We start from the raw sequence: 26,021 nt of genomic DNA, 5'->3' as shown, positions 1-26,021 counted from the left end.
CGGGGTCGACCCGGGTGGGCGAGGCGCGCGCCCGGCCTCGTTCCCATCACCGGCCCCCCCACCCGGCCCCCGCCGAGTGCGCGCGCGGGCGGGGGGGGGGTGGTGCGGCCGCGCAGGCGCGCGAGACACAGCGGGCGCGCGGGCCGGCCCCGGGGCCTCCATGATGGAGGAGCGAGCGGCCGCCGCGGTCGCCGCCGCCGCCTCCTCCTGCCGCCCGCTGGGCTCTGGCGCGGGCCCCGGCCCGACGGGGGCGGCCCTGCCCTCTGCCCCTGCCCCGGGGCCCGGCCCGGCTGGTAAGGGAGGCGGTGGCGGAGGCAGCCCCGGGCCTACAGCGGGACCCGAGCCCCTGAGCCTGCCCGGGATCCTGCACTTTATCCAGCACGAGTGGGCGCGCTTCGAAGCGGAGAAGGCCCGCTGGGAGGCCGAGCGCGCTGAGTTGCAGGTGAGCGCCGCCCCGGGACCCACGACCCCCCGCCCGGCCCGGCCCGGCCTCACCCGCCGCCGCCGCCGCCGCCATCTTGGAGCAATGGCCGCCGGGACGGCCGGGGGGGCGGGAGGGGACCGCGACCGGCCCGGAGACGAAGTGAGGGGCCATCCGAGGGGGGTCCGGAGGGCACCCGGCGGCTCGAGGCGGGTCGGGGGGCCCCGGGGCGGGAGGGTCCGGCCGGGGCCGGCCGAGAGGAGGGGCGCAAGGGACCGGAACCGGCTGGGAGCTGTAGTGGGAGTGAGCGGACCGGCAGACGGGTTCCCTGGACAGGGACCTCGGGCCCTGAGGGGAGCCCAAGAGCACTCAGCAAAGGGTGGTAGGAGGAGTTGGGGGGGGTCTTGTTGTTGGGAGTGAGCAAAAGCCCGAAAGGTGCCGCCGGGCTCCCACCCCCGTCCCTGACCAGGTGAGGGTTGGAGGTGGAACCTGATGGGCTTCGGGTGGGAGAGAGGGGGCGTCGGGGGAACTTGGGAGCTGCCGAGGGCGAGAGCGAGTCGAGCGGGGAACTGGTCTGAGTGGAGAGAGGAAGTCACGGAGCCTGGGACCGGGTGTGTTTCGGAGCGTTTGGACGGGGGAGGCGGGTAGAGGGAACTGAAAGATGGCTATATGAGGACTCGGGATGAGAAGAAGGCCTCGGGGGGTCCCAGGAGGAAGATGTGTGCCCTCCCCTCTAAGGAGGAAACTTTGGGGAGCCCGGCATGTGTGGCTATCGAGTGTAGGGTGGGGTCCCGGGAGTGGAAGCATGAACAGGGCCAGGACTTGGTCTGGGAGCCTGTATGGAAGAGCTGCAGAGCGGAAACTCCAGTTTGAGGGGTGTGGAGGAGTGCGGGGGGGCCGGGGGCGGGCATTGGCCTTGAGATGGGACGTGTGTATGGGATGTCAGTTGGAGAACCCTGGACTGGAGTGCGGTGGCGTCCAACGTGGTAGAGATAAGGGGACCTGGGATGGAGACAGGAGGACTTGGGGGGGGGGGTACCTGGAGGGTGGCGGGGAGATTTTGCAGAGCAGCCAGACAGCGTTGAAGAAGCATTTCAGAAGGCCTCTGGGAGATGCGTTTGTGGAAGTTTCTGGGAAAGGACCCCATGGTTTGTGGAGTAGCTTGGGAGAGGAGTGTGCCCTGGGATGATGTCTGTTAGAGCCCGAGGAGTTGGACTGGGTTTCGTGACCTTGAGAAGTGTGGGTCTGTTTGTGGGGTGTCTGGAGGATGGAGCATCAGAGCTGTGAGGTTTGGAAGGGACCCAGGGATGGGCCTCGAGGATTCTCGAGGGTTCCTGGGCTGGGGTATAATTAGCAGAAGCCAGTATCTACTTCTGCCAGTTCAATTTTCCCCTTCTGGTTCACGGTTTCCTGTCTAGTTGATATGGGGACCCCAAATAAATAACCAATTAGAATTTTGTCCAGAGGCTGAATGAAGAGAGCATTCTGCAACACCCCCCCACCACCACCACCACGTAGGGATCTGAGCTGTGTGGTAGCTGAAGCTTGGCATTGAGGTGGGAGAGGAATCCTTATGTAAGCACCCCTCACTTTTGTGTTCAGCTCTGTTTCTGGAGCTCTTTCCCAGCATCCATCTCGCTAGATCTCAATACCCCATTATGGAGACCGGGCAGGTGTCATTGCTCTCACTCAGCAGTAATGACAGCAGCTGCTCTTTATTGAGCACATATGAGGTGCCAGGCACTGTACATAGCACTTTGGATACTTGGTATCCTTTAAGCCTTGGAACATTCTGGGAGGGTGAGTGATCCTATTCCCCCACCCCCTTGCTTTTTGAGAAAAGAATCCAAAGAGGAAAGGGAGGCTCTGAGGGAGGGACAGTCCGTGATTGACCTAGGATCACAGCCTGTGGGTGGCCGGGCTGGTCTGTGGGCTTTTAAGAACCCATGCTCTGTACCTCTCTGCTGCCCAGTACAGATGAAGAGAATGTTCCACTGAAGCCCAGTGGCCTCCTCGGGATCATCCAAGCAGTCATAAGCAGACCTGGGATTGAATCTTGGTCTGGGGGACTTCCCGCCAGTGCACCTACAGCGCCCACCATACCCGTACCACCTTCTCGTCTTTGAGACTGACAAGAGAAAAGCGGTGTTTATGCCCTCACCTAGTGGCCCTTCTTGGAGTTGGAGAGGAGTGTGTGGAGAGCCCCTGGTTAGGCTCTCCCATGTCTAGGCTGCAGCACCACTTACTGTGTACCTCTGCTTCCTTTTGTTCTGTCACATTAGTGAAAACGCAGAGGTCTCAGAAGTGTGTGTATGAGTGAAAAGGGAGAGCCCTCCCCCCTTCCCTCCTCTTCTCTGCAACTGTTCTTGTTAGAGAAGCAGTTCAACTCTGTGTGTATAAAACATGAGGTCACATACAAATCATTTTGCGACTTTTCACATACCCGTGTCTTGGTGTTCCTTTCCTGTCAGTGCGGAGAACTTGCGGACTACTTCTGATAACTACATTCCACTGGATGTTGATACCGTAGCTCCTTTAGTTGACCCTTGTTGACAGACTTTTAGCTTCTTTCCAGTCCCCCCCCCATCAGAAATGGCTGCAGTGAATATCTTTATATTCCCAAGTGAGTAGAAAGCGGAATAGCTGGGGGGAATTGTAGAACAGCTATGTTTATGAAACGGTGACCAGTTCAAGCTGCCCCCACGGTTCCACGCACTCCCTTCAGCGGCACCTCATTTTACACACCTTTGCTTGGACACTTACCTCTTAACAGAGGTGTGACTTCTCTTGTGAGATCCTTGAAGGCCTGGCCCGTGGCAGACCTTTGTGAGGAACCCTGAATACCTTTCCTCCAAATCGCGGAGTACCTCTGCTCCAGGCGCAGGAGCCGCCATGCAGTCAGTGTTCTCAGTGAGGACGTGTGGGGGACGGTCGGAAAGGCAGCCCCTCATGAGGTCCTGCCAAGAGGTACCCAGAGATCGGAGCAGGGAGGTGGCGTAGATGCCATCTGACAACAAGCGGGACTTTGTCAGGTGGGGGATTCCAAGAAGCAGGCAGTGTGGTTTCTGCCCTTCAGAAACTTCCAGGCTAACAGAGGAGGCCCGTTTGCACAAGAGCCTGCAGAGAACTGCGCACACTCACACCCAGGTGGGGTTGCTTGCGTGTGTGGCTCTGCCTGAAGCACCATGATCGTTTGAATGTAAGAAAGCATAACCTATTTTAATGAGAATGTGAGTTAAGGTCATAAATATTTCCGATTTTAAAGATACACGTGTGGTGCATTTAAGGTAAATCAACACGGGATAAGCACAAAAGGTCACGTGCAAACCCTGCATAGTTTATAGATCTGCGGCACTTCTGGGGAGGGGAGCTCCCCGAAGACAGGAGGAACCTGTCGGGGGATTCTCAACTGGACACTCGTGGAGGAGCAGCGATAGGGAGATGTGAGGAGCGTGGTGACAGCAGAGAAGGTGTAGAACTGGCCCCTCCCCACCTCCAGTGGGGGTCCAGTGGGGAGGCATCCCTGCCGGGAAGGGAAGGAAGAGTGTCGGAGATACAGGGCCAGGTGGTCCAGGAGGGAGATACACAGGACTGGGGGCTGGGACAGAAAGGTCAGCCGCAGGGTACAGAGCAGCATCCATCAGCTCCTGGGAGGCTCCTCGGGAAGCCTTTCCAGTGCCGCCTGGCTGGAGAGAGGGAACAGCCGCAGAGAGGCCTGGGCACGGTTCTGGCGGGGGGGTGTTCTAACAGTCTGGCCAGGGCGAGTGGCAGTGGGTGGTTATGGTGGGTAGAGAACTTCCAGCTCCTGGGCTCACCTGTCCGCCCGCCACGGCACTCACAGATCAGGCGGTGCTGGCTGCTGGCATTTTCGGCCGTAGGAGGAACTGGCCGCCAACACTTCCCCTTTCAGTGGGATTCCACTGAGTTGGTTCACTTCAACCACATTTTTCTGGTTCTCTCTTCTCCCTTCTTTGCCAGGGAAGCTGGGAAGGGGACAACAGAGCAGAGTGGGCCATGTCAGGTTCTCGCACCATAATTAGGAGAAGAGAGATGGGGCTTGCTGTGGTGAGAGCAAGGAGATATTTGGCCAGGCTGAGCAAGTGTGAGGGCCTGATATGTTCTTGACTTCTCTTTCTTTCTTTCTTTCTTTCTTTCTTTGTGAGCAAGTGTGAGGGCCTGGTATGTTCTTGACTTTTCTTTCTTTCTTTCTTTCTTTTTTTTTTTTTTAGATTTTATTTATTTATTTTACAGAGAGAGAGACAGCCAGCGAGAGAGGGAACAGAAGTGGGGGGGGGGTGGAAGAGGAAGAAGCAGGGTTCCAGCAGAGGAGCCTGATGTGGGGCTTGATCCCAGATCGCCAGGATCACGCCCTGAGCGGAAGGCAGACGCTTAACCGCTGTGCCACCCAGGCGCCCCATTGACTTCCTTTTCTTCTCCCCACATACTGAGTCACCTGTGTTATCAGTCCTGCCTCCTTATTACTGCAAATCCACTAACCCAGCCCCCCTTCCTAGTCCAGGCCACCGTCATTTCTCCCTGAGATTTCTGGGACTGCCTCCTGTGACTGGCCTTTAGCTTCGCGGGCATGCCCCCGCCCCCAAACCCCTAGCCGTCAGTTCTCTGCAGTATAGCTGGAATTGTCTCGGTAACATGCACTGATTACATCTCTTTTGCTTAAAAGCCTCCCGTGGCTTCCCCTGTGCTCTTAGGACAACCTTCAGACTCTAACTTGGTCTGCGGTCCTTTCTCAGGCCTACAAGGCTCTCTGCCTTTCCTCACTAACCCTGTTACACATTCTCATGTGGCTGTACTGGCCTTCTTAGCGTTCCGTAAGCCTGCCATGCAGCTCTTGTCTGTGTCCTCGGCCAGCAGCACACGCCACTCCCCTGGCCAACTTCTAACAGCCTTCAGGTTTTGGCCGAACGGTGCTTCTTACCTCCAGGAGCGGGTTGGGTGTCCCTCCTCCGGTAACATCCTTTACTTCCTCACCGTGCCTAGTCCCATCATATGTTGGGTGTCGATGCTCCTGCCTGTCTCCTGCGCTGGCTGAGAGCTCCGTGGGCCAGGAACCACTCGTCTTCTCCATTACTCGCAGGCGCCTCACGCAGGACCTGGCTGTCTAGGCGGTCACCAGTTGCCGGATGTCGAATGAACGCGGATGTTCAGCAGGCTGTACCAGCCTGGGAAGTAGAAGGCTCACTACGGAAGCCCCAGAGGGTAGGGAGGACAGTGAGGAGCTAGTGACTTGGCGCTTGGGGTCGGCGATTGACCTTTTCTTCTCCACCTCTCCCCCCACCTTCTAAAGTGACCGGACAGGGTAGATTTGGGTGATTGAGATCATACACAAAGGACAGAAATTCAGACTGCTGAGGTGGTGACCACGTGTGACTCTGCCTGTCTGGCCTTAGGTATTTATGCGCATATGTGTTGATTTACAGTGTTGAGAGAAGAGAGTGTTCAGAAGGGGGGAAAAGTCCTATTCCCTCAACAGGCAGATGCCCCCCCACCACCACAGCATACCTGGTGACATATAGTGACCTGTTCATATTTGTCCCACACCCCCTTCTGGAACATGTCCCCCATCTTGTTCAGTGCTGCATCCTCTGTCTGCAGCTGTACGTGGTACACAGTTGGGCCTCAGTAAACATCGGTGTCGTAAACGAATGAATGCATGATACCTTTGTCTTAGATCAACGCACGTATACTCCTTTTTATTTTCTTGAAGGCAGCCTACATTGCAGTTACGCCTGTGGGCTACATCCCCAGAAGTGGACCTGTCAGGACAAAGGGAGTGTGCATTTCACATTTTGATAGATATGGCCGAATTGCCCTCCAGGAAGGGTGCATCGATGTATGACCCCACCAGAGGTATAGAAGTGCCCGTTTCCCCGGTTCCCGGCCAGAGCCAGCCATCATCAGCACATGCTTAGTCTCAGCTCACTGGAGGGAGAGACCTGGTCCCTGGAGCAGGACCGAGGCGATAGTGGGCTTGCGGGTGCAGAGCTGTGCCACACTCCCAAGTGCCCGGGGCAGGTAGGTCCTCCAGGCCCTTTGAGCCTAAAGGAGAGGGAGAGCAGTGCGGGTGGGCATCTGAGAGGCTGCCAAGAACTTATAGTCCTGGATCCGGGCTTTGAGAATGGGCACAGCCTGGAAAAGGCGGCCAGGCCCGGGGCTTCTGGTGGAGTCATTGACGTTCTCCAACAGCACGTGATGTTTGGGGATTGGCTCCAGGAAGCTGCAGCTGCCTGTGGGGGCAGGAGGCCTGTAAGCCACGGACATCTCTGCTTCATGGGGCGTGGGTCTTAAAGAACTGGGCCTGTTTCAACGTTATGGAAGAACGGACAGGGAGAATAAAAATAATAAGAGGTAGGAGCTGGCATTTATTAGCCCTTCTTCTGTGCTAGGCCTCGGACTGAGAAGAACTTAACACATGAGGGGCAGGCACTCTCGTGAGCCCCATTTTCTAGAAGGGGAAATGGAGGCTCAGAGAAGGCCGATGACCTGCCTAAGATCATGCAGCAAGTAAGTGGCCGAGCCCGGCCTGGAGCTCAGGCTGTCCCAGCCTGTAACAGTGGAGCACTTGGGGAGAAGCCAGGGTTGAGCCCTGCTCTCAGGGCTTTGGCACAGGACTTCTGGAACATGGTCAGGGGCCAGGATCCTGCCTCGAAGGCCGTTGGCCCAGTGTCTCCAAAAGACCTGTTGACAGACCAGAGCAGACTGGGGTAGCCCATGCCAGCAGACGGTGTGAAGTGGTTGGCAGGGGCCCTGGGTCATGTCTGTGGCATGTCTCGCTCACCCTGGGCAGACTCCAGCGGGACGCTTGGTCCCCGCGGTGGGGGTTGGGTGGTAAAGCTTTTGCATTGGAGCGGGAGCTGAGCTGAGCCACCCACTCTTGTCCCTAAGCTCCCAAAGTAGCTTCCTACGCCTCCCAGAGACAGATGCTCTGGTAGAAATAGTGAGACACCACCTCCACCAGCAACCTAGGGGACAGCACCTGCCTTAGGGTGGGGGAGAAGGAGCCTGGGGCTCTTCGTGCCTACCCCCCCCCCACCTTCCTCCCTGATCTGACTTCTCCCCAAGAGGCAGGGGCCAAGTTACCCATTTTAATTTCAAGGGTTAAGGACTCCTCCTCAGCTCTTTCATGGTGGGTCACACGGCAGGGGACTCTGGAAACAGATCCAGCATGCCCTGTCACTGCTCCATTGAACCCTGGCTCAGGGTCTTCACGCCTGAAGAAGTGGCTGCTGCATGTCTTTGTGGGGGTGGGGCTGGAGCTGATTGTCCTCGCAGGAGTGAGGGACACACCACTGAGCCTGAGCCCTGCTGTCTTCCTGTTCCCTTCTGTTCCCCCAGGCTCAGGTGGCTTTCCTCCAGGGAGAAAGGAAGGGGCAAGAGAATCTCAAGACAGACCTGGTGCGACGGATCAAGATGTTGGAATATGCGCTGAAGCAGGAAAGGTGAGCCCTGCTGTCCCGGGTCCTGCTTTCTGAGAAGTCAGGCCCGCACGGGAGGGTCAGGAGGCCGGCCGCAGTGCCTCCCAGCCCAGGGAGGTTTGGCACCCAGCGTCCTCTTCTCCGTCACCCAATACTGTGTGATTCTAGCGCAGGGAGACAGAACAAGACATGGAAGGTGGAGTTCAGGGTCAGCGCTAGTAGCAGTGTTCATAATGTTGTTGGCCCCCCTGTATGCTCGTTGCCTCATTGACCCCTTCCAGTCACTTCACGGGTACGGGTGAGACTTCCAGAGGGGGAGGGCTTTCAGGGACTCCCAGAGCTGGGGTAGCACCCCAGTCTGCCTGACTCCAAAGAGTGGGTTCTTCATAATGCCGTGTGTGGTGCCTCTTCCACCAGGGCCGCTTCCTAAAGGGGGAGTGAGGGGTGGGGCTCAGCTTCAGCGGTGGGGGAGAGGACTGCGGGAGGCCTGGGATCTGGGACGCCTGAGGTGAGCGCTGGCCCTGTCTATTTCTCTGCATCTGTCATCTATTAATCATTTGCTCTTCTAGGGCCAAATACCATAAATTGAAGTTTGGGACGGACCTGAACCCAGGGGAGAAGAAATCAGAACCAGCAGAACAAGGTGCCCACCCCCAGATCCGCCCAACTTGCGCACCACCCCAGACAGCTCAGCGTGGTAGAGTTGTGCGGAGTTGGGCCACCTCTTTCTTACTTTGCTCCACAGCAGGCAGACTTGGGGGGGGGGCGGCTACGGAGGGCTTGAACTTCACTCTCAGTGCCCCCTTCACGGACTGCTCTGCAGGACCCCCGAGTGGTGAGGGGGCTGGATCGTGGTGAAGAAGGCCAGTCCTGCCTGCTGTCCCTCTGTGACGCAGACGGACACTGTCCCTAATACTCTAAGCTCCTTGGAAGAGGGCTCTGTTCACCAGCAAGTAGGCAGGGCAGGTGTTCCAAGGTGAGGGTCCCGTGAATGGAAGCGTGGCGACGTGAAAGGGCTGGTATGTGAGGGGATGGGGAGTTACCGGGAGTGACTGGAACAGTGGAAGTGAGGGCCCGGGTGACCCATCAAGACCTTCGTGATGTTGTTCCTTACGTCAGACCCCTCCCATCAGAACGGGAGTCCCACGAGGGCAGGGGTCTTTGTAGCCCGGGCACCCAGCCAGGTGCCTAGTAGATGCCCGGTAAGTAGTTGGTGAATAAAATAAGCAGACGATCTCATTCAGTCCTCACGAGAATCCCAAAAGCTAGGTGCTATTAACTGACTTTCTTGGAAGAGGAAGCTGAGGCTCAGAGAGGTAAACCGACCTGCTCGAGGTCACACAGCTGGTGAGCGCCAGAGCCGGACTCGAAGTATAGAGTCCACTGTGCGTGCTCGCGCAGGACGGGGCCGGCTTCCTATGTGGCAAAGTGACATAAGTAGGTGGGAGTCTGAAGGTCTGGGGGTGGTTTGGGGAGTGACCTCAGGAAAGTAGAGGGCGTGGAGGGGTGAGGGTAGGTTTCAGATGCCCTCACGAAGGGACTCGGCAGGATGTGTAACTGTGACCAGTTGTGACTGAGGCGGGTTTGAGGGGGAGGAAGGTGGAGGAGGTGATGGGTCCATGGCACTGCTCTAGACAGCCTGCCTCCTTTGTCTCCACTCTCCAGTCTCCAATGGCCCCGTGGAGTCGGTCACCCTGGAGAACAGCCCGCTGGTGTGGAAGGAGGGGCGGCAGCTTCTCCGACAGTGAGTGTGCGGGCAGGGGTGCAGGGCTGGAGTGGGGAGACGGACACGTTTGGCTCGGGAGATAAGCCTGAAGACTCCACAGCTCTTCCTGTCCCCCCCTGGGGGTGGGATGCTGGACTCTTGGGATCCCTGCTGGTGACGCTGCGGGGGGGGCAACGCAGCCTGGGAGGGAGGGAAGACTTGCTGCAGGCAGCATGTGGGGGCCTCTGCTCCCGAAGAGGGACTTCACTCACTTTAAAGAGTAAAAAGGGTAATGTTATGTTTTACTATTAAAGAGATTAGTGTGTTTTAGAAAACTCAAGAAATACAGGGAAACACACACACACACACACACACACACACACACACAATCACTCATTATTCCACCACCCAAGGAATCTCGTGTTTTGGCGACTCCGGTGGGGCTCTGTGTGTGTCTTAGTAGGCGTGTGATTCTGTGTTTTCTGCTGCATTGTTTTTGCTAAGCGTTGTAGACGTCCTTCCATATGATTTAGTTAGGTTGCATTGTTTTAAGAGCCGTGTGATCGTCTGTCACGTGGGTTACCATCACTTTCCATAGCCGGTCACTTGCACATGTCATCAAAGATGGTTCTGTGGTGTGACAAGCATCAGGGAGATATTTGTCCGTATCCCTGGTTTCCTTAAGCCGAGCGTCGGGAGGCTTGCAGGCTTACGGTGTGTGCCAGCAGCGACGACAAAACGATTCCAGGAGGTGACACGTGCCAGGGGCCCATTATGTGCCTGGCACTGTGCTGAACGTTTTACACACACTGATGCCTGGTGTCAGTTCCCATGCGGTAAACTGCCAGTATCCCCCCACACAGAAAGGTGGGGAGGGCGTGTGTGGGCTGGCGGAAGATGACCCAGCTGTGTTAAGTGGGGGGTTTGAGATGTGAGCTCGGGCACTCGGCTCCCAGAGCACCACCACCGTGCTCGCCTGCCTCTTCTCGGGTGGGGAGGTGGCCTCGGCCGCAGGCAGGCAGGCAGGCAAGCGGGTCAGACAGCAGGGGAGACAGGTGTGCCCCAGCGTGCAAGGGGCGGACTTGGGGGTCCCGAAGGGACCAGGTCGTGGTGAATGTAAAAGGCTCCTGGAGGAGCCTCCAGAGGACCAGATATCCACAGATACCCACAATTGATTTTTCCCCCTATTTGTAACTTTTAGACTAGTCTCAGCTAGCTTCCATTTTTTTAAATTGCGGAAGTAATAAACACTCATTTGTAGAAGTGAGTAGAGTGAGCTGTAAAGGTTGCTCTTACGTCTCTGATCCCTTGTTCCGAAGGTCCAGGGTCGCTGCTGGTGCATCGAGTATGTGTCTCTCCAGGCCTCGTGGGGGCATGCTTCAAATATGTTTGTGGCCCGTGCTTGCACGCACGTTAGCTCTTTCTTCTTCTTCTTCTTTTTTTTAAACACATGAATCGTGTGGCTCACATAACTTATGGTTTTCGTTAAGCTGCTTATTGTGGCCGTCTCGGCCCTCTGCGTCCTTTATTTTCTGCCTCGTGTCCCCGTCCGTCATTTGCAGCCACAGTCATCCCCGGGGGGCGTGTGGCGTGGCCTCACGTTTTGGCTCTCCTGCACGGCATCCCCGCTAGCATCTGTGTGACCACATTGGGCCTGTATGTAAAGGCTTCCCCTGGAAATAGACTCGAAAGTGACGCAGCAGGGCCCAGCGTGTGCTTATTTAAAATACAGGCGTGTAGTCTTCGGTTGCTTCTCCAAAAAGCCTGTCCCCGTTTGCATCAGCCCCCATCGGATAGAAAGAAGCCAGGAGACGCCTGAGCCCTGCTGGTTCTGTCTCCCTGCAGGTACCTGGAAGAGGTGGGCTACACGGACACCATCCTGGACATGCGGTCCAAACGCGTGCGCTCCCTCCTGGGCCGCTCGTTGGAGCTCAACGGGGCCGTGGAGCCCAGCGAAGGAGGCCCCAGGGCCACGCCAGGCCCCGGGGGGCTCAGCGGCGGTGAGTCGCTGCTGGTGAAACAGATCGAAGAGCAGATCAAGAGGTGAGCCCTTGGTGAGCCCTGATAGGTCTGGTCCTCTGTGTCTCCTCCCGGTGAAGACCAGTGTCACAGAAGTCAGCAGTGCTCCCCGGTGCCCCGGTGGCCACTTCCTTCCTGGAGTGTACTGTGGGCTGGTTTGTTCCAGAGCCCTCGGTCCCTTCGCTGTGGGATCCCTGGAGCCTGTTCTGGGCCCCCCTGCACATCCTGTCCCGTGGCATCGTGTTCGCGCCGATTCGTGCCACAGCTCACGCCCAGCCCAGCCCCCCTCCCGAGGCTCAGGCCTTAACGCTGCTCAGCACACGGAGCACGTACTAGAGGCCGACCCCGGTGGCGGACCAGGGCCCAGTGGGGAGTGAAACACACGGCCACCGCCCCAGGGAGTTCTTCGTGCTTCCTTCCTTCCTCCCTCAGTAGTTGTTAGTCGTCAGCGTCAGTAATTTAACATTTGCTGCAGAGAAAGGTGGGAAGAAAGAAAGATTGGGAAATGGGCGGGGGGGGGGCCCTCCTCATGGGGGTGACATCTGGGCGGAGAACCGCAGGAAGTGGCAGAGTAAGCCACACGAGTACTAGAAGGAGAATGTTGTAGGCAGAGGGAATGGCGATCGTCGGGGTTCCGCTCGGCACGTTCAGGAACCTGCAGCGAGGCCAGCGTGGCTGTGGCGAGTGCGCACATGGGCTTGTGGTCTGTGGTGAGGTTGAAATCTCGGGAGTCAGATCAAATGGGGCCGTAGCGGCCACGATAGGGAGTTTGGAGCCTACTCCGCCAGTTGTGGGAAGCCCGTGGTTTCGAGCAGGGGTGTGACACAATCCAGTGTGCTGGTCTGCTTTGAGGAGGAGGGGCCGCGGGGCCGAAGTGGGAGCAGGAGAGTGGCTGGGGGCCTCCTGCACCGTCCAGACGAGATGTGGTGGATGTGAGCAGCCAGGCTCTTCGCAGGTTGGCTTTTTAAAGAAGTGGATGGGGGGGAGAGGAAGGACCTGGGGGTGGCTCTGGGGTTTGGTCCAAGCAACGGGAGTGGCATTGACTGCAGTGGGGAGGACGAGGAGTGGAAGGAACTTCCAGGGGTCCGTCGAGGGCTGGTGGAATTCGTGGTGCCAGGTCACCCCCAGGACGGGGATGAGTAGCCAGCCTGGAGCTCGGCCGGGGGGCGCTGCCCTCCGAACTCGCCTCGGGTTCACCAGCACGCAGGCGGGGTTTGAAAGCTGGAGGCAGCGGCAAAGGAGGCTGAGCGGGTGTGGCCAGGGCTGTGGGGGGAGACCCGAGTGGTGAGTGGTGCCGGGCAGCCGCGCGGGCTGCCGAGCGCAGAAGTGCTCTCTGGGAGGCTGTGCACACGGCGGCTGGGGAGGGAGCACTGGAGAGACCCGTCCTCCGAGTAGTAACCATATACCCGGGCAGTTGGCAAGAACCCTCTAGAGCATTGGCCTAGGGGTAAGAAAGGAGGATGTTTGCATTTATCCAGACTTTGAACTCCACCTGCTTTTCTACCCGGGACTTGGGTTTGGCAGATACATCCTTGTTAAAACTGGTCATCCAGCCGGAGGCATTAGACAGTCGGCCAGGAGTGGAAACAGGAGGCCATCTGTCAGGCAGGAGGGGACAGGCTCATTGACGGCGAGGCTGGCAGTAGGGACCGGTTCCTCTTTCCCGCCGGGCGTGTCTGCCCGGCCTGACCTGTGCCCAGGGTTCGCCCGGACCGTGGGAAAGGGGGCTGCTGAGTCAGTGGCGCTTTCTTGGCCAGCTGTCCTGACTCAGCACGTGCGGACAGATGTGTGGTCAGGGCAGGGCCTCTTGCTCGGGGGCTCAGAGCTCAGGAAGGAGGGGCTGGCTGTGCTGTCCAAGCCAGGGTGGTCGGGTCGTGGTGAGCAAGTCAGGCGGAGGCTGGGATTGGAGCCCCCTATGTGAGAGGGGTTGAGGCTCCTGTGGGGTCACAGTGAGCTCATCCCTCTTGAGAGCGGGGTCCAGGCTCTGGCCACGGCACCTCGGCGCCCTCCCATCTGAGCTTTGTCGCCTGGCGGGACTGATGCCCCCTCTGCCCCCCTGTTGTGGGCAGGAACGCGGCAGGCAAAGATGGCAAAGAGCGCCTGAGTGGCTCGGTGCTGGAGCAGATCCCCTTCCTGCAGAACTGCGAGGACGAGGACAGCGACGAGGACGATGAGCTGGACAGCGTGCAGCACAAGAAGCAGCGTGTGAAGGTGTGCTCCCCCCTCCCCCTGCAGGGGGGCGCCCGCTTTGCGGCCTGGCAGCCCAGTGCCCCTGTGGGTGCTCTCGGGGCTCCCTTTATGGCCCAGTCTGTGTGTGGCCTGACCCTGTTCCTTCCCAGGGTCCCTGTCTCTTCTCTGGCCAAGCTGCAGCCTCAGTGCTGTGTCACAGCCCGCCTCTTCACCCCCACCCCTGTCTTCTCCCAGCCCCGCTTCCGCTCGCACACGTTCCTGAGAGGCCTGAACTCTCCAGACAGGGCCAGCCATGCGCGGCCCTCTCGCAGTGTGCTCTCCTGCAGGCTAGCCTCGTCACTGTCGCACCGAGATATTTTTGGTGTGGCTGTGGCTTTCTGTCTTTTCCCCCAATAGATTGTGAGCTCTGCCAGGCAGGGACTATGGGGGTTTCCTTGCTCTTCTCTCCCCAGCAGCCAGAGTAGATGTGGCGGGACCCCAGGCTCAGCCTGGGGCCGGGTTGGGGATCCCGCGGGGGACTTTGTAGGTGCGAGTGTCCTGTCTGTTCTTGTGTCAGGACCTAAGCCCAGGGGCATTGCTTGCAGGGTGGAGTCCAGATCTCAGCTTGGCTTCATAGTAATGGCTCCCACCCCACTTCACCCCTGCTCCTCAACTTTTCAAGCCACCGTGCTGCTGCCGTTTCAGCGGCACTAACCTCAGGCATGGTCTGGGCCCCCTGGCCGGTAAACATCAGTTTGGGCCTTTGTGGGCCTAGCCCTGTGCCAGGAGCAACGACGCGGAGACAGAGGTCCAGTCCCTGGCTTGGGGGAGCTTGTGGCCAGCGGCGTGCCCATGCAGAGGGGCTTGTGTGTGGCCTTCCCATCAGAACCCCTCCGTGCCTCTTTCAGCCTCACCTTAGCACCCCTCCTCCAGGCAGCCCTCTCTGACCTCTCACCAGCCCTTCCTCCCCTTCCCCCGTCAGGGTTGGAGCCATCTGGACCTGGACCACTCCCGGTCCTCCCTGCCTCATGTCCCCATGGCTATGTGGGGCCACCTCTGTCTGCAGTGTCCCTGGTGTGGCTCAGTACAGGGTCCCGCCTGGCGTGGGTTCGCAGGGCATGCGCAAGAGCCAGCACACTAGAGCTGGGTTACAGGAAAGTCAGGATGGTGCTGAGTCTGGGGCCTCCTACCCCTGTTCCTGCTCTCTCCCGCCCCTGTTGGGATTTTCACTCCTTTCTCAGCTCTTACCTCATCCTCCTCTGGGAAGCCTGCCCACTCCTCTCTGCTCCTCCCAGCGGAGATCATGGCTGACTTTCCGTACTCCCTCAGGCCTTTGTGTGTGTGTCACCGCGCTTGTCCCGTGGGCCCTGTGGGTGGCTCCTTGTGCAGGGGTCTCGAGCCTCCCCAGGCCTGCTCTCTCACCCTGCAGCTCTGCAGTGACCAGGCTGATTCCAAAGACCTCCGAGACTCCCAGAGTGGCTGCTGGCCTGGCCGTGTGCCTACGGGCACGTGATGCTGTCTTAGCTGCAGTTTTAGAGTCCCTGCCGCTGGGTTGTTGAGGATTTAATTAACATGAACTCACGCACAGAAAGCCCTTGGCTACGCTGTGGCTGGCCACACTGAGTGCTCGGTGGTGGCACGGTGAGCAGTGCCGGGCACAGCGGGCAGAACAGAATTGGGAACCCTCTCTTGCGGACCCTGGAGGACGCCTGTTATGCTGCCACGCTCCTCTAGAGCCCCGGCGCCCCCATTGCCTCTCTGGGCATGCTGGCTTAACCTGGACCCTGGGTCTTCCACAGGGAAGGGAGGGGAGGTCACCATGTCCTTTCTCTCTGGTCCTCCCACACAGGCCAGAGGCTGGCCGCTCCCGGATGCCTGAGCAGTTTTGACTCCAGTCCCGGCTTGGAGTGCTGAGCCTGTGGGAGGGTCAGCCGCACCCTCGAGGAGCTTGTGGTCCAACTGAGGCTGGGCCCGGGGGTGCCCAGGACTTGGTCCAGTCAGGGAACACTTAGGAGGGAGAAGCTTCCCCGGAAGAGGTGGTGTTTGAGGCGGTGGTAGTTAGAGCCCCAGTGCTGGGGTGGGGTATGTTCTTAAGCCAGCACTTAAAGCAGAAGGCAGCGATCAAAACTGTTAGTGAAAATTCTGGGGCTCCCTTAAGCCGTTTTCTGCGGCCTTTGAGGTTCCGGGCACACAGCCCTTGGATGGCCCTTTGCGTGTGATGTAGTGACATCATGTGTAAGACGTCATTGTAGAGGCTGTGTGTGGAAGGCATCCGTGTGGGGAAATGCAGGTGCCATGCTGCTCTGAAACCCCAAGTCTGGGCGGGGGTCCAAGCGCACGCACCGAGGAACACCAGAGGGTTGGTTCCTAGGCCTGCTTTAAGACTGACGGTGAGGACCGCCAGCGCCCACCTGCCCCAGCGTCCTGCTTCTCAGGATGGAGGAACGGTGCAGTTTTCCCTCATTCTAAAAGTAGCGCCCGCTTGTCGTATAAAAAAGCAAAGCTTGAAGCAACCAAGAAAGCTCTACGAAGACTCGGAGGATGCTTGGTAGGCTCTCGTCCAGAGCCGTCTCAGTGTATCCGGGACGGCTCGGAATGGGGACGTGAGGTGAGGGGCTCCACTGCTCCGCCTGTCTGCTCGTGGTCAGCGCCGCAAGCTGGTGAAGTCGTGGGACGCCTGCCTAGTGTGCTGGCGCCACCCTTCTCCCCGGGCGTCTAGACGTTCCCACTTGACTTGTGCGCCTCCGTACACACAGTTGCACACATATCTTTCTTCTCTGCCCCGAAACAGGCTGTATTGACTTTTCTTCCCTGAGAAGTACCTGTGCTGAGGGGTGGGGGTGGGGGTGGGGGTGGCGGGAGGGGAGGGAGCAGGAAGAGCGGGGGCTTTTTGGGAGGGAATCACAGGTGGAGGTAGAGATGGCGGTGAGGGGAGGAGGCGGTGAGGGGAGGAGGCGTGCAAAGCCCTCCGCGGGGGTTTGGGGAGCTGGCAGCGCCCCGGCCCTAGTAAGGAGCAGCCTCTGAAGACTCCCAGCAGGGGGAGCACAGCTGCCAGAGTGTGCTGAGGGGGGTGCAGGGGAAGGGCACTGAGGGGAGGGAAGTGGGGCTGGTGCAGATGGCCGAAAGGAGGGTGAGGCGGAGGCCGGGAACCTTGGCTTCTCTGCCCTGGAGCCCTGGTGGGCTTGGGCTCCGGCCTGGAGCCTCCTGACCTGTCTGGCTTTCTGCATACCCAGCTGCCCTCCAAGGCCCTGGTGCCCGAGATGGAGGACGAGGACGAGGAGGATGACTCCGAGGATGCCATCAATGAGTTCGATTTCTTGGGCTCAGGAGAGGAGGGGGAGGGCTCCCCGGACCCTCGACGGTGCACCGGAGAGGGGACCCACCATGAGCTGGGTAAGCGGAGGGTTTCCCGGCCAGCCTTCCTCACCGGGCGAGGTAGGGGCACACGCAGCCTCCGACAGCTGCTTCCTGCCCCAGGGTCTCCGCCGGACGGATACGCTTCCTGCGAGGAGGGTGGCCCGGGAGAGCAGGACGCACACACCATGGTGGCTGGGCCCTCACCCTTTCCCTGGAAAATCCCTGCGGGGATGCAGCAGGGCCAGCTCTTCCTGGAGCAGGGCCTCCAGCCCTCCGTGAGGGCGGCTCGTTCTCGGTGGCCCGCGGGGAGGAGCAGGATGAGGGCCCGGTGGGAAGAGGCAGGCAGGGCAGTGGCGCGTCTTCCTCCCGTTCCGTTACTCTGAGCGGCGAGGCCCTCAGCCGTCACGTAGGGTGGCCAGGGACTGAGGCCCCTGCCGGACTGGGACCACAAAGGGTCCCTGCTCAGTCTGTCTCCTCTGCCCACCCCCCACTCCCACCTTGAGCCCTGCTCTCTGGGGCCAGCACTTCCTGGCCGCCCCACATTTGCAGGAGGGGCTGCTAGTGGCTGGGTGTGGACCTGGTGGGCAACTCCAGCCCTGCGCTTTTGTCCCCCCAGAAAGCCGGCGGGTCAAACTCCAGGGCATTTTGGCCGACCTCCGGGATGTGGACGGGCTGCCCCCTAAAGTGACTGGTCCCCCTCCTGGCACACCCCAGCCCCGGCCACACGAAGGTAAGAGGCCCCTCCGCCCTGGTCTGGTCCCCGGGGGCCCACAGCAGAGGGGGGCTGCAGAGCTAAGCCCAGGGCTTCTGTGTCCTCAGGGTCAGAGCCTGGCCTCTAGTCTGCAGCCTCCCTGTCGCAAAAGTTCGTCTGTCTGTCTGTCTCCCTCTCTTCTTGTCTGTCCTGCCCTGTCTGTCTCTCCCTGTCTCTTTCTTTCCAGCTGTGATTCTTGATCTTGTCCTCTCCCTGTCTCTTTTTCTGACTCCTTATCTCCCTCTCTGCCTCTCTCTGTCTTTCTCTCTCTCTCCCTGCCCCTCTCTGCCCCCTCCCTCCCCTACCCCTACCAGGTTCCTTTGGCTTCTCCTCAGACGTTTTCATCATGGACACTATCGGGGGCGGGGAGGTGAGCCTGGGGGACTTGGCAGATCTCACCGTCACCAACGACAACGACCTCAGCTGTGATGTAAGTTCTTGGGGTGCCGCACCCCCGGCGGGCCCCCACTGGGCATCCCACAGCATGCCTGCTTTCACTGAGCTCTGCCTGGGGGCCCTGCTTGCGCTCAGCCCCCCAGTGGGAGGGTGCTGTGAGGTCAGCCAGCAGCTCACCCTGGTTTGCAGAGGGGTGCAGACACGGCTGGGGGCGTGGGGCTTGGGGGGCTACTGAGGTACGGGGCCTGGAAGGCTGGGGTGCAGCTGCTGACCGCTCCTGCAGGTGATGCTCCCTTCCATTCCTGGCTCGTGTGCCTCTCGAGTCCAGGCCCCCCACCCCGGGCTGGGTGCAGGGCGTGGGGGCACAGCATCCGAGGAAGGGGGCTGTGGGTCGCCACAGCGCGGCAAAGATAATCTTTGCAGGAGATGGGCATTGAGCTGACCTTTGCAGCCAGAAACCAAAAAAGCAGGCGCGAGTGGGGCTGGTGGGCAGATGGGCCAGGGTGGAAGGAGACGTCAGGACCAAGTGTTCAGGAGGACCAATATCCGCGGAGGGGCCTCTGGCCATCTGCTAGTCTCTGAATTAGGGGTGTGTGTGTGTATGTGTGCGTGCGTGCATTTCCCGTGGCAGGACAGCCACCACGGCTTTTAGCTGGATCTTAAGTGATTGGTAACCCCAGCAAGGTTGGGGGGCACTGCGTGGGATGCCAGGAAGGGGGGCCAAGGTGGAGGTTTTGAGTAGGGGGGGTGTGCCCATGAGGGGGTAACCGCACAGTGGCAGAGCCTCTGGCCCTAAAGAGCTAGGGCAGTGGTGATGGTGGAGGTGGGGACCGTGGGGGATAGAGCTCATATGAAGGGCTTGGTCAGGTGTGAACCCCATGTTTGGGCAGGACACTGAGTCTTGCCTGACAGTCTGCTCATCATCTTTGCCAGCTTCCTGCCCCGGGGTCCCCCACAGAGAGCACCACCACCGTCCACCAGGGCATGGGCAGCGTCTCTGGGACCCCCTGAGTGGCCTGCTGATTCTCCTCCCAGTGTCTCCCCACTCTGTGTACCTGTCCCCATTTCCACTCCCCAGCGCGTGCTCTTGTGTGCCCTCCTCTTTCCCTGAGGGGCTTCTCTCCTGACCCCTTAGCCTCTCTGCAGCCACCCGCATCTTCCCCAGTGCACGTCTGTTCCCTGCTCTGAACCCTTCCAGGGCTCCCTGTTTGACTCAGGGTGAGATGCAAGTTTCCGAACGAGGCTGCGACCTCAGCTCCTGCTGCTCTCTCCCTTGCTTTTAGTAACTTGGGCCTCCTCTCAGGCTCTGGATCCGCTCCGGCAGCCGCAGGGACTTTGCACATGCAGTGTCCTTCCTCAGTCCCCTCCCTGATCTGGTTAAGTCCTGCTGCTTTGGCGTCGCCTCCGGAAAGCCTAGCCGACTGCCACAGAGGCGGTCAGGCTGCTGGGTACCTCTTCCCGGTCCATGTTTAATTGCTAGCACTGCTCGGAGTTCCCAGTCCTGTACACTGTGGGGTGGTCTGACCGTCTTCCCCAGGCCCCCTCTGAACTGCCGGCCCGGAACGCAGCTAGTCCCTGCACACTGTAGGACTCGCTGAGTGAGCGCAGGGTGCCGCGGGCAGGGCGCCTGGGGCTGGAGGCCAGGGTGCGGGGGCTCTACGTCGGTCTGAGTGACCTGACGTCCTGGATGCCAGTCAGCATCTGTGGGACTGCGGGGACACTGAGGCCGCTCCCCCCACCCCAGCTCTCTGACAGCAAAGATGCCTTTAAGAAGACGTGGAACCCCAAATTCACTCTCCGCTCACACTACGATGGCGTGCGCTCCCTGGCTTTCCACCACAGCCAGTCTGCCTTGCTCACCGCCTCTGAGGACGGCACGCTCAAGCTCTGGAACCTGCAGAAGGCTGTCACAGCCAAGAAGTGAGCGCAGCAGCCCCAGGGTCGGGGTTGGGAGGCGCATCTGGGTGCTCTTGGTGACATTGGGCTCCTCCCCCCCTCCCAGGAATGCCGGGCTCACAGGTAGGGAGGTGCCCCCGAGGGGAGAGTGGCCCCTGCACACGCACCCCCTTGCTCCCGGTGCTCCGCAGATCCAGCGCCCCCATAGCTGGTTCTCAGCCCAGCCTTCGGAGGAGGAAACGGGCGCGGGGAGTCAGGGGAAGGCAGGCCTGGGTGGCGCAGCCAGAGCCCCAGATGCGGAATTCCTTCTGGCCATCCTTGAAAAATCTAGGAGAGGACTTGAAGGTCCCGTGGAGGGGGCCGAGGGAGGGGCGAGATTGAGTTTTTCTGTGCGTCCTGCAGGGGCCCTGTGTTGGCAGTAGCCATGGGCAGCAACAGTGAATGCTGTTACAGTGGCGGGGCAGACGCCCGCATCCACAGCTGGAAGATTCCCGACCTCAACATGGACCCCTATGACGGTTATGGTGAGGATAGCTCCCTCCCCCCACCGTGTCCATGGGAGTCTCCGCATTCCTTCAGCCCCCGCCGGTGCCTGACGGTGCGCCCCCGGCCCGGGGGAGCAGGGAGTGGCATGTTCAGCATGGGACGGGGGCGGACAGGCTGAGGCCGGAGAGAGGTGGCGTTGGGGGACTGCCTCCCAGAGGAGCTGGTGGGTCTGCTGACTCAATCAGCACTGGGGCCTTGGACCGGCCTGTGCAGAGGCACGGCGGGCCCTGGCAGTGCCTTCCGGGGAGCTGCGTGCAGGGAGGCTGCGAGGAGAAGTAGAGCAGGGGAGAGGGGAGTGATTAGTTGGGCCAGGTTGCAGGGAGTTCTGCACTTGATCCTTGGTGCGCCTTTAACCGTTAGTGGAGAAGCGACCCTACCGTCACTTCTGTTCAGTGTCCATCCCCTACCTGCTGACGCCTCTTGTTAAGTCTCCTGACGACACGCACGGCTCTGCAGCTTTTTGTCACGGCAAAGTCCAGAGGTCTGTGTCTTCCCTTGAGGAACACACACTGTTTTCCCAAGAATGGTCCCGCCTTGTAAAAGGTCAAGGGTCAGTCCCAGGTAGTGTGTGCTCTGGGCCACGCAAGCCGCCACACACTGGGCGTCAGCAGGGCCTGACCGGAGCAGCCTGTGTGGACTTGAGTGACCGGGGATGCAGGGCTTGTGCCCAGGGCCGGAAAGGCTGCAAGGAGCACGGCTGGGCCGACCCGACCCACAGGGCCCAGGCTGCAAAGGGTCTTGGGGTCGCAGAGCCACCATTGTTCCTTCTCCCCTTAACTAAGTCCTGAAAATCATGTACCAAGCGTCTGCTTTGTGCCAGGCGCTATCGTGGGATGGGCAACGAACGGGGGGGTGGGTCCCTGCCCTCTGAAGCTTCCATTCTGGGTTGCCTCCAGAGCCCTAAAATCTTGCCAGAAGTGCCCGTGGTCAGAGCGTGAGCAGCCAGCTGAGGCAGGCTGCAGGGGTGAAGCTTGGAGGCCGTGAGGAAGCTGGGTCTGAAGCTGGGTGAGCGGGCGGCCCCAGCCCGGCCGCCTGGGTCTCAGCAGAGTTGGTGCTCTCGGCCCTGACGTAGCCCGTTTCCTCCCTTCGGTGTGTCCAGACCCGAGCGTGCTAAGCCATGTCCTGGAGGGCCACGGGGACGCCGTGTGGGGCCTAGCCTTCAGTCCTGCCTCCCAGCGCCTGGCCTCCTGCTCTGCCGATGGCACCATCCGTATCTGGGACCCCAGCAGCAGCCCAGCCTGCCTCTGTACCTTCCTCACAGCCAGCGGTGAGTGGGGGAACGGGGCTGGGAGGGACACCGACAGCTCACGGAGGAGTTGTGTAGAGCTGGAGGCCCCAACGGGAGCATGACTCCTGATGAGGGCCCAGGCTTCCCAAATCCCGTCCCACAGCCCCAGGGCAGGACCAGGTCTGTTCAGCAGTCTTCCCTCCCTCTGCCCTCAGATCATGGGATCCCCACCTCAGTGGCCTTCACCAGCACCGAGCCTGCCCACATTGTGGCTTCCTTCCGCTCCGGTGACACCGTCTTGTATGACCTGGAGGCTGGCAGTGCCCTCCTCTCGCTGGAATCCCGGGGGAGCAGCGGTAAGAGGGAGGCCCCGGGGTCCAGGGCTGGTATCCTAGTGCCTCCAAGGCTCCAGTCCCTCCTGTGGCTTTGGTGATCTGACCAGTGAGCAGAAGTCATCTTCCCCTGCCCCCCTCAGGGGCTCTGGGTGGGAAGGAGATAAAAGTCCCAGCTGCCACCCTTGTGGCTAGCATGGGGCTCTCGCAAAGGCTGAGGGAAGAGAGATCATCAGGGACTCAGCCATCAGGCCTATCAGCAGAGTGGATGGCCCATGTGGGTGGCTGTTCCCTGACTTCTGCCCCCCCCCCGGCAGGGCATGGTGCCTGTCTTCCAGATGAAGCACCGTGACCCCAAGCAGGAGAGGCCTCGGTGCCCAGTCCTCCTGGACAGCTGGGCAGGGGGCAGGGCTGTGGGACCGTCATTCTCCTCTTGTCTTTGTCCTGGTCTCCCTGATTTCCCCCATGTCCCTTCCCTCCTTGCCTTCCAGGCCCAACCCAGATCAACCAGGTGGTGAGTCACCCGAACCAGCCCCTCACCATCACCGCCCACGACGACCGAGGCATCCGCTTCCTGGACAGCCGGACAGGTGAGGCCCCGCCTTCCCGGCCCCCGCTTACTCGTGCTCATCAGGGGGCTGCCCAGATGGCAGAGCTCCCGGTGCCCGCGTGGCGGGCTCTCAGCATCCCGTCTGGGCCTTCACCTTCCCAGGCAAGGCAGCGAGGGAAAGTAACCTGCCACCCGCCCTCTGTCCCCTCAGGGAAATCTGTGCACTCCATGGTTGCCCACCTGGACGCGGTCACCTGCCTCGCCGTGGACCCCAATGGCGTGTTCCTGATGTCGGGCAGTAAGTCGGGACCCTCTGGGCTCCTAAGGAGCAAGGGTGTGTGGCAGCGGAAGAGGAGGAGACGGGGGCACTGGTCACGAGGGAGTGCTCCGGGGCTCCCTGAGGCGGGGGAGCAGGGGCACGCAGAGCCCCCGGCAGGCGTTGGCCTACGTCGTGGTTCATCCAGATAACCCTCCTGGGTGCGGCCCACCGTGCAGACGCGGGAACAGGCTCAGAGAAGTGACGTACTTTGGTCACAGCGAAGTGCGTGGTTGCAGGAGTGAAGTTGGGGTCTGTCTGAGTCTCGGTCCCCACAAGATCTGGAGCATTCGGCAGCACGTGCTTTCTGGATGAGGGCGCTGAAGCCCCGCTCCTGCTGCGCGGCTGGGCCTCCGAAGGATGGGGGCGGACGTGGGCTGACGGAGAGGGGGCTGTAGCTGCCCAGGGAGGTGAAGGCTGTGCACGGCTTATCAGGGAGGCCACGGGCCTCTGCTCCCCGCCGTCAGAGCTTGTGGGAGGTGACGAGCGAGCGAGCACACAGCGTGGGGACCCATCGTGGTCTGCTCTCCGTCTGCCCGTGAGAGCAGCAGCTGTCTCCAAGGATGACGGTAGAGGGGGTGGTCCGTGGGATCAAGTCCGGGGCAGAGAGGCTTCGGCACAGGACCCGGGTGCCCCTGTGAGGGACAAGTAGATCCGGGCTCCGCCACAGCCAGCGTGATCCTTCTTTTTTTTTTTTTTTTTTTTTAAGATTTTATTTATTTATTTGACAGAGACAGAGACAGCCAGCGAGAGAGGGAACACAAGCAGGGGGAGTGGGAGAGGAAGAAGCAGGCTCATAGCGGAGGAGCCTGATGTGGGGCTCGATCCCATAACGCCGGGATCACGCCCTGAGCCGAAGGCAGACGCTTAACCGCTGTGCCACCCAGGCGCCCCAGTGTGATCCTTCTAACACAGGGGTCAGGCCAGCTGCATAGGCTGCCTCAGGGCCCAGCCCTGTCTGCTCCCCGCTGTCTGACCTCTCCTCCCCTCCCCATGCCCCTGCTCAGGCTGCTGCTGCCAGTCCTCAGAACCTTCCCTTGGCCCACCCTGCTGCCTGCCAGGCTCTTCCTCCTGATCGCCCCTCCCTTGGCCATTCTGTCCTCTCGCTGACCAGCTTGTGCTCACAGTGCTGCTGACCCCCTGGCATGATTCATTCTGCATTCTTGTTTTCTCTCTGCCACGCTGGAATGTCAGCAGCCCCAGGGCGGGGAGGTCGGCCTAGTATGTTCACCGTGACCCCAGGGCCCAGTACACAGGTGCCCAGTGAATACTCGCTAGCTAGATGGATGGATGGCAGGCTGGGCGTCAAAAGATGGCTGGGCCGAGGTGGGTGGAGAAGAGGCTGGAGGCCTCACCCAGTCCCAAGGGTGAGGTTCAGAGGAGCCGGGGTACATGCTGCGGGACAGCCCTTTCTGCTCCCACACCCACACAGGCCACGACTGTTCCCTGCGTCTGTGGAGCCTGGACAACAAGACGTGCGTGCAGGAGATCACGGCCCACCGCAAGAAGCATGAGGAGGCTATCCACGCCGTGGCGTGCCACCCCAGCAAGGCCCTCATCGCCAGCGCCGGCGCCGACGCCCTGGCCAAGGTCTTCGTATGATGCCCACCTGGCCCTGCCCTGGCCGCCACACCGGCTGGGGAGCGGGGCCGGGCAGGTGGCACTGAGGTGAGAGGCTGGACGGAGGGAGGCTTGGTCTGGGAGGGCAGAAACCCCGTGCCTCCTTACCCTGAACGGGACCTCAGAGGTGTCCCTTTGCCTGGCCCTTCTAGAGGCCATCCCAGGGTGGTAGCCGAGGCACCTCGTGAGAACATCAAGGTAGCCCCTGGGCTTCGAGAGAGGGGGCTGAGGCGGCCTGAGCTCTTGTACCTGGGGTGTCATGCTCCCGTCTCCCTTCCCTTCTGTCTACCTCAGGTGACTCCCAGCCTCAGTCTGCAGGCCTGGAGGCCCGGGGGCCTCTTCCCACCTGCCTGGGAACCTGGTGGTGCTAACGGCCCTTTCCCCAGGAGGCCGTCCCCCACGGCCTGTCCTTCCCGGAGCATCCAGCCTGGGGAGCAGCCTCGTTCAGGAATCACTCTCCAGGGTGGCCTCGGGGAGTTTCCTCTCTGTCCCCTGACACGCAGTCCTGGTATCTGAGCTGCCTTCCCGGATGCAGCACAACCGGGGCTGGGTGTCCTTGGGGATCAGCTTTTCCAAGACGCCAGAAGGTGCCAGGTTCTCTCTTTGAACCCCCGACCCCTCTTCTCCAATTTCCCAGACCTGAGTGGGAGCTGTGCTGGGAGGAGCCCCAGGCGCCCCTGCTCTGGGTCCCCCAGGAAGCCATGGAGCCAGCTGGACCCTGGGCGGTCCTCAGGGGGTGCTGCCTGTCCTGGCCCACCCCAGAAGTACGCCCAGTTCCCCACCCTGTCCTCCAGTTCCCTCCACACAGCTTTCCAGACACTACCCAGCACCTCCAGGGCCAGTAACTGCCTGGGGAATAGGTGATGCCCTCGGGGGAGGCGCCCACCCCTACCTCCCCCACTGCTCCCAGCACTCCTCCAGGGGCAGCCCCCCAGCCCCCACGGGGTCACCTGTGGGGAGAGATGGCCTTCTCTTGCCCCTCCCTGGGGCATGGAGGCTGGAGGGGGTCCCACCGGGTCCCCCACAACTCCCTGTATATCTGTATAAATAAATGGGATGTTAATGGAGCCCCTTCCGCCCCCCCCCCCCATGTCGTTATCACTGTGTGATAGTCTGTGTCTCCTCTCCTGACCCTCCACTCTCTTCCTCTATTTATTTCACTCTCTTTTTTGGGTTCCACCCTGAGCCCTCGGGCCCCCTTCCAGGTTCCTGTTTATAAGCCCCCATCCCCTCTGCCCTGGACTTGGATGTGAAACTTGTCTCAATAAACCCTTTGGAGTAA

General features: G+C 60.4%; 1 protein-coding gene across 1 annotated transcript; it reads left to right on the top strand.

Annotated features, from left to right (window-relative positions):
* Positions 1-160: 160 nt before the first annotated feature.
* On the top strand, positions 161-26,021 carry STRN4 (striatin 4). Its single transcript, XM_040634427.1, has 18 exons — positions 161-442; positions 7,775-7,878; positions 8,424-8,497; positions 9,520-9,598; positions 11,405-11,602; positions 13,648-13,789; positions 16,981-17,140; positions 17,721-17,834; positions 18,170-18,285; positions 19,996-20,171; positions 20,254-20,358; positions 20,493-20,671; positions 21,793-21,960; positions 22,137-22,277; positions 22,745-22,843; positions 23,015-23,101; positions 24,552-24,787; positions 25,034-26,021. The coding sequence occupies exons 1-17, from the start codon at positions 161-163 to the stop codon at positions 24,719-24,721; spliced, it is 2,394 nt and encodes a 797-aa protein (XP_040490361.1). The 3' UTR covers positions 24,722-24,787; positions 25,034-26,021.

The sequence above is a fragment of the Ursus maritimus genome, unplaced genomic scaffold (assembly GCF_017311325.1).
Source record: "Ursus maritimus isolate PB19 unplaced genomic scaffold, ASM1731132v1 scaffold_19, whole genome shotgun sequence".
Taxonomy (NCBI): domain Eukaryota; kingdom Metazoa; phylum Chordata; class Mammalia; order Carnivora; family Ursidae; genus Ursus; species Ursus maritimus.
The sequence above is the reverse complement of the archived record's forward strand: the minus strand, read 5'-3'. Positions and strand labels throughout refer to the sequence as shown.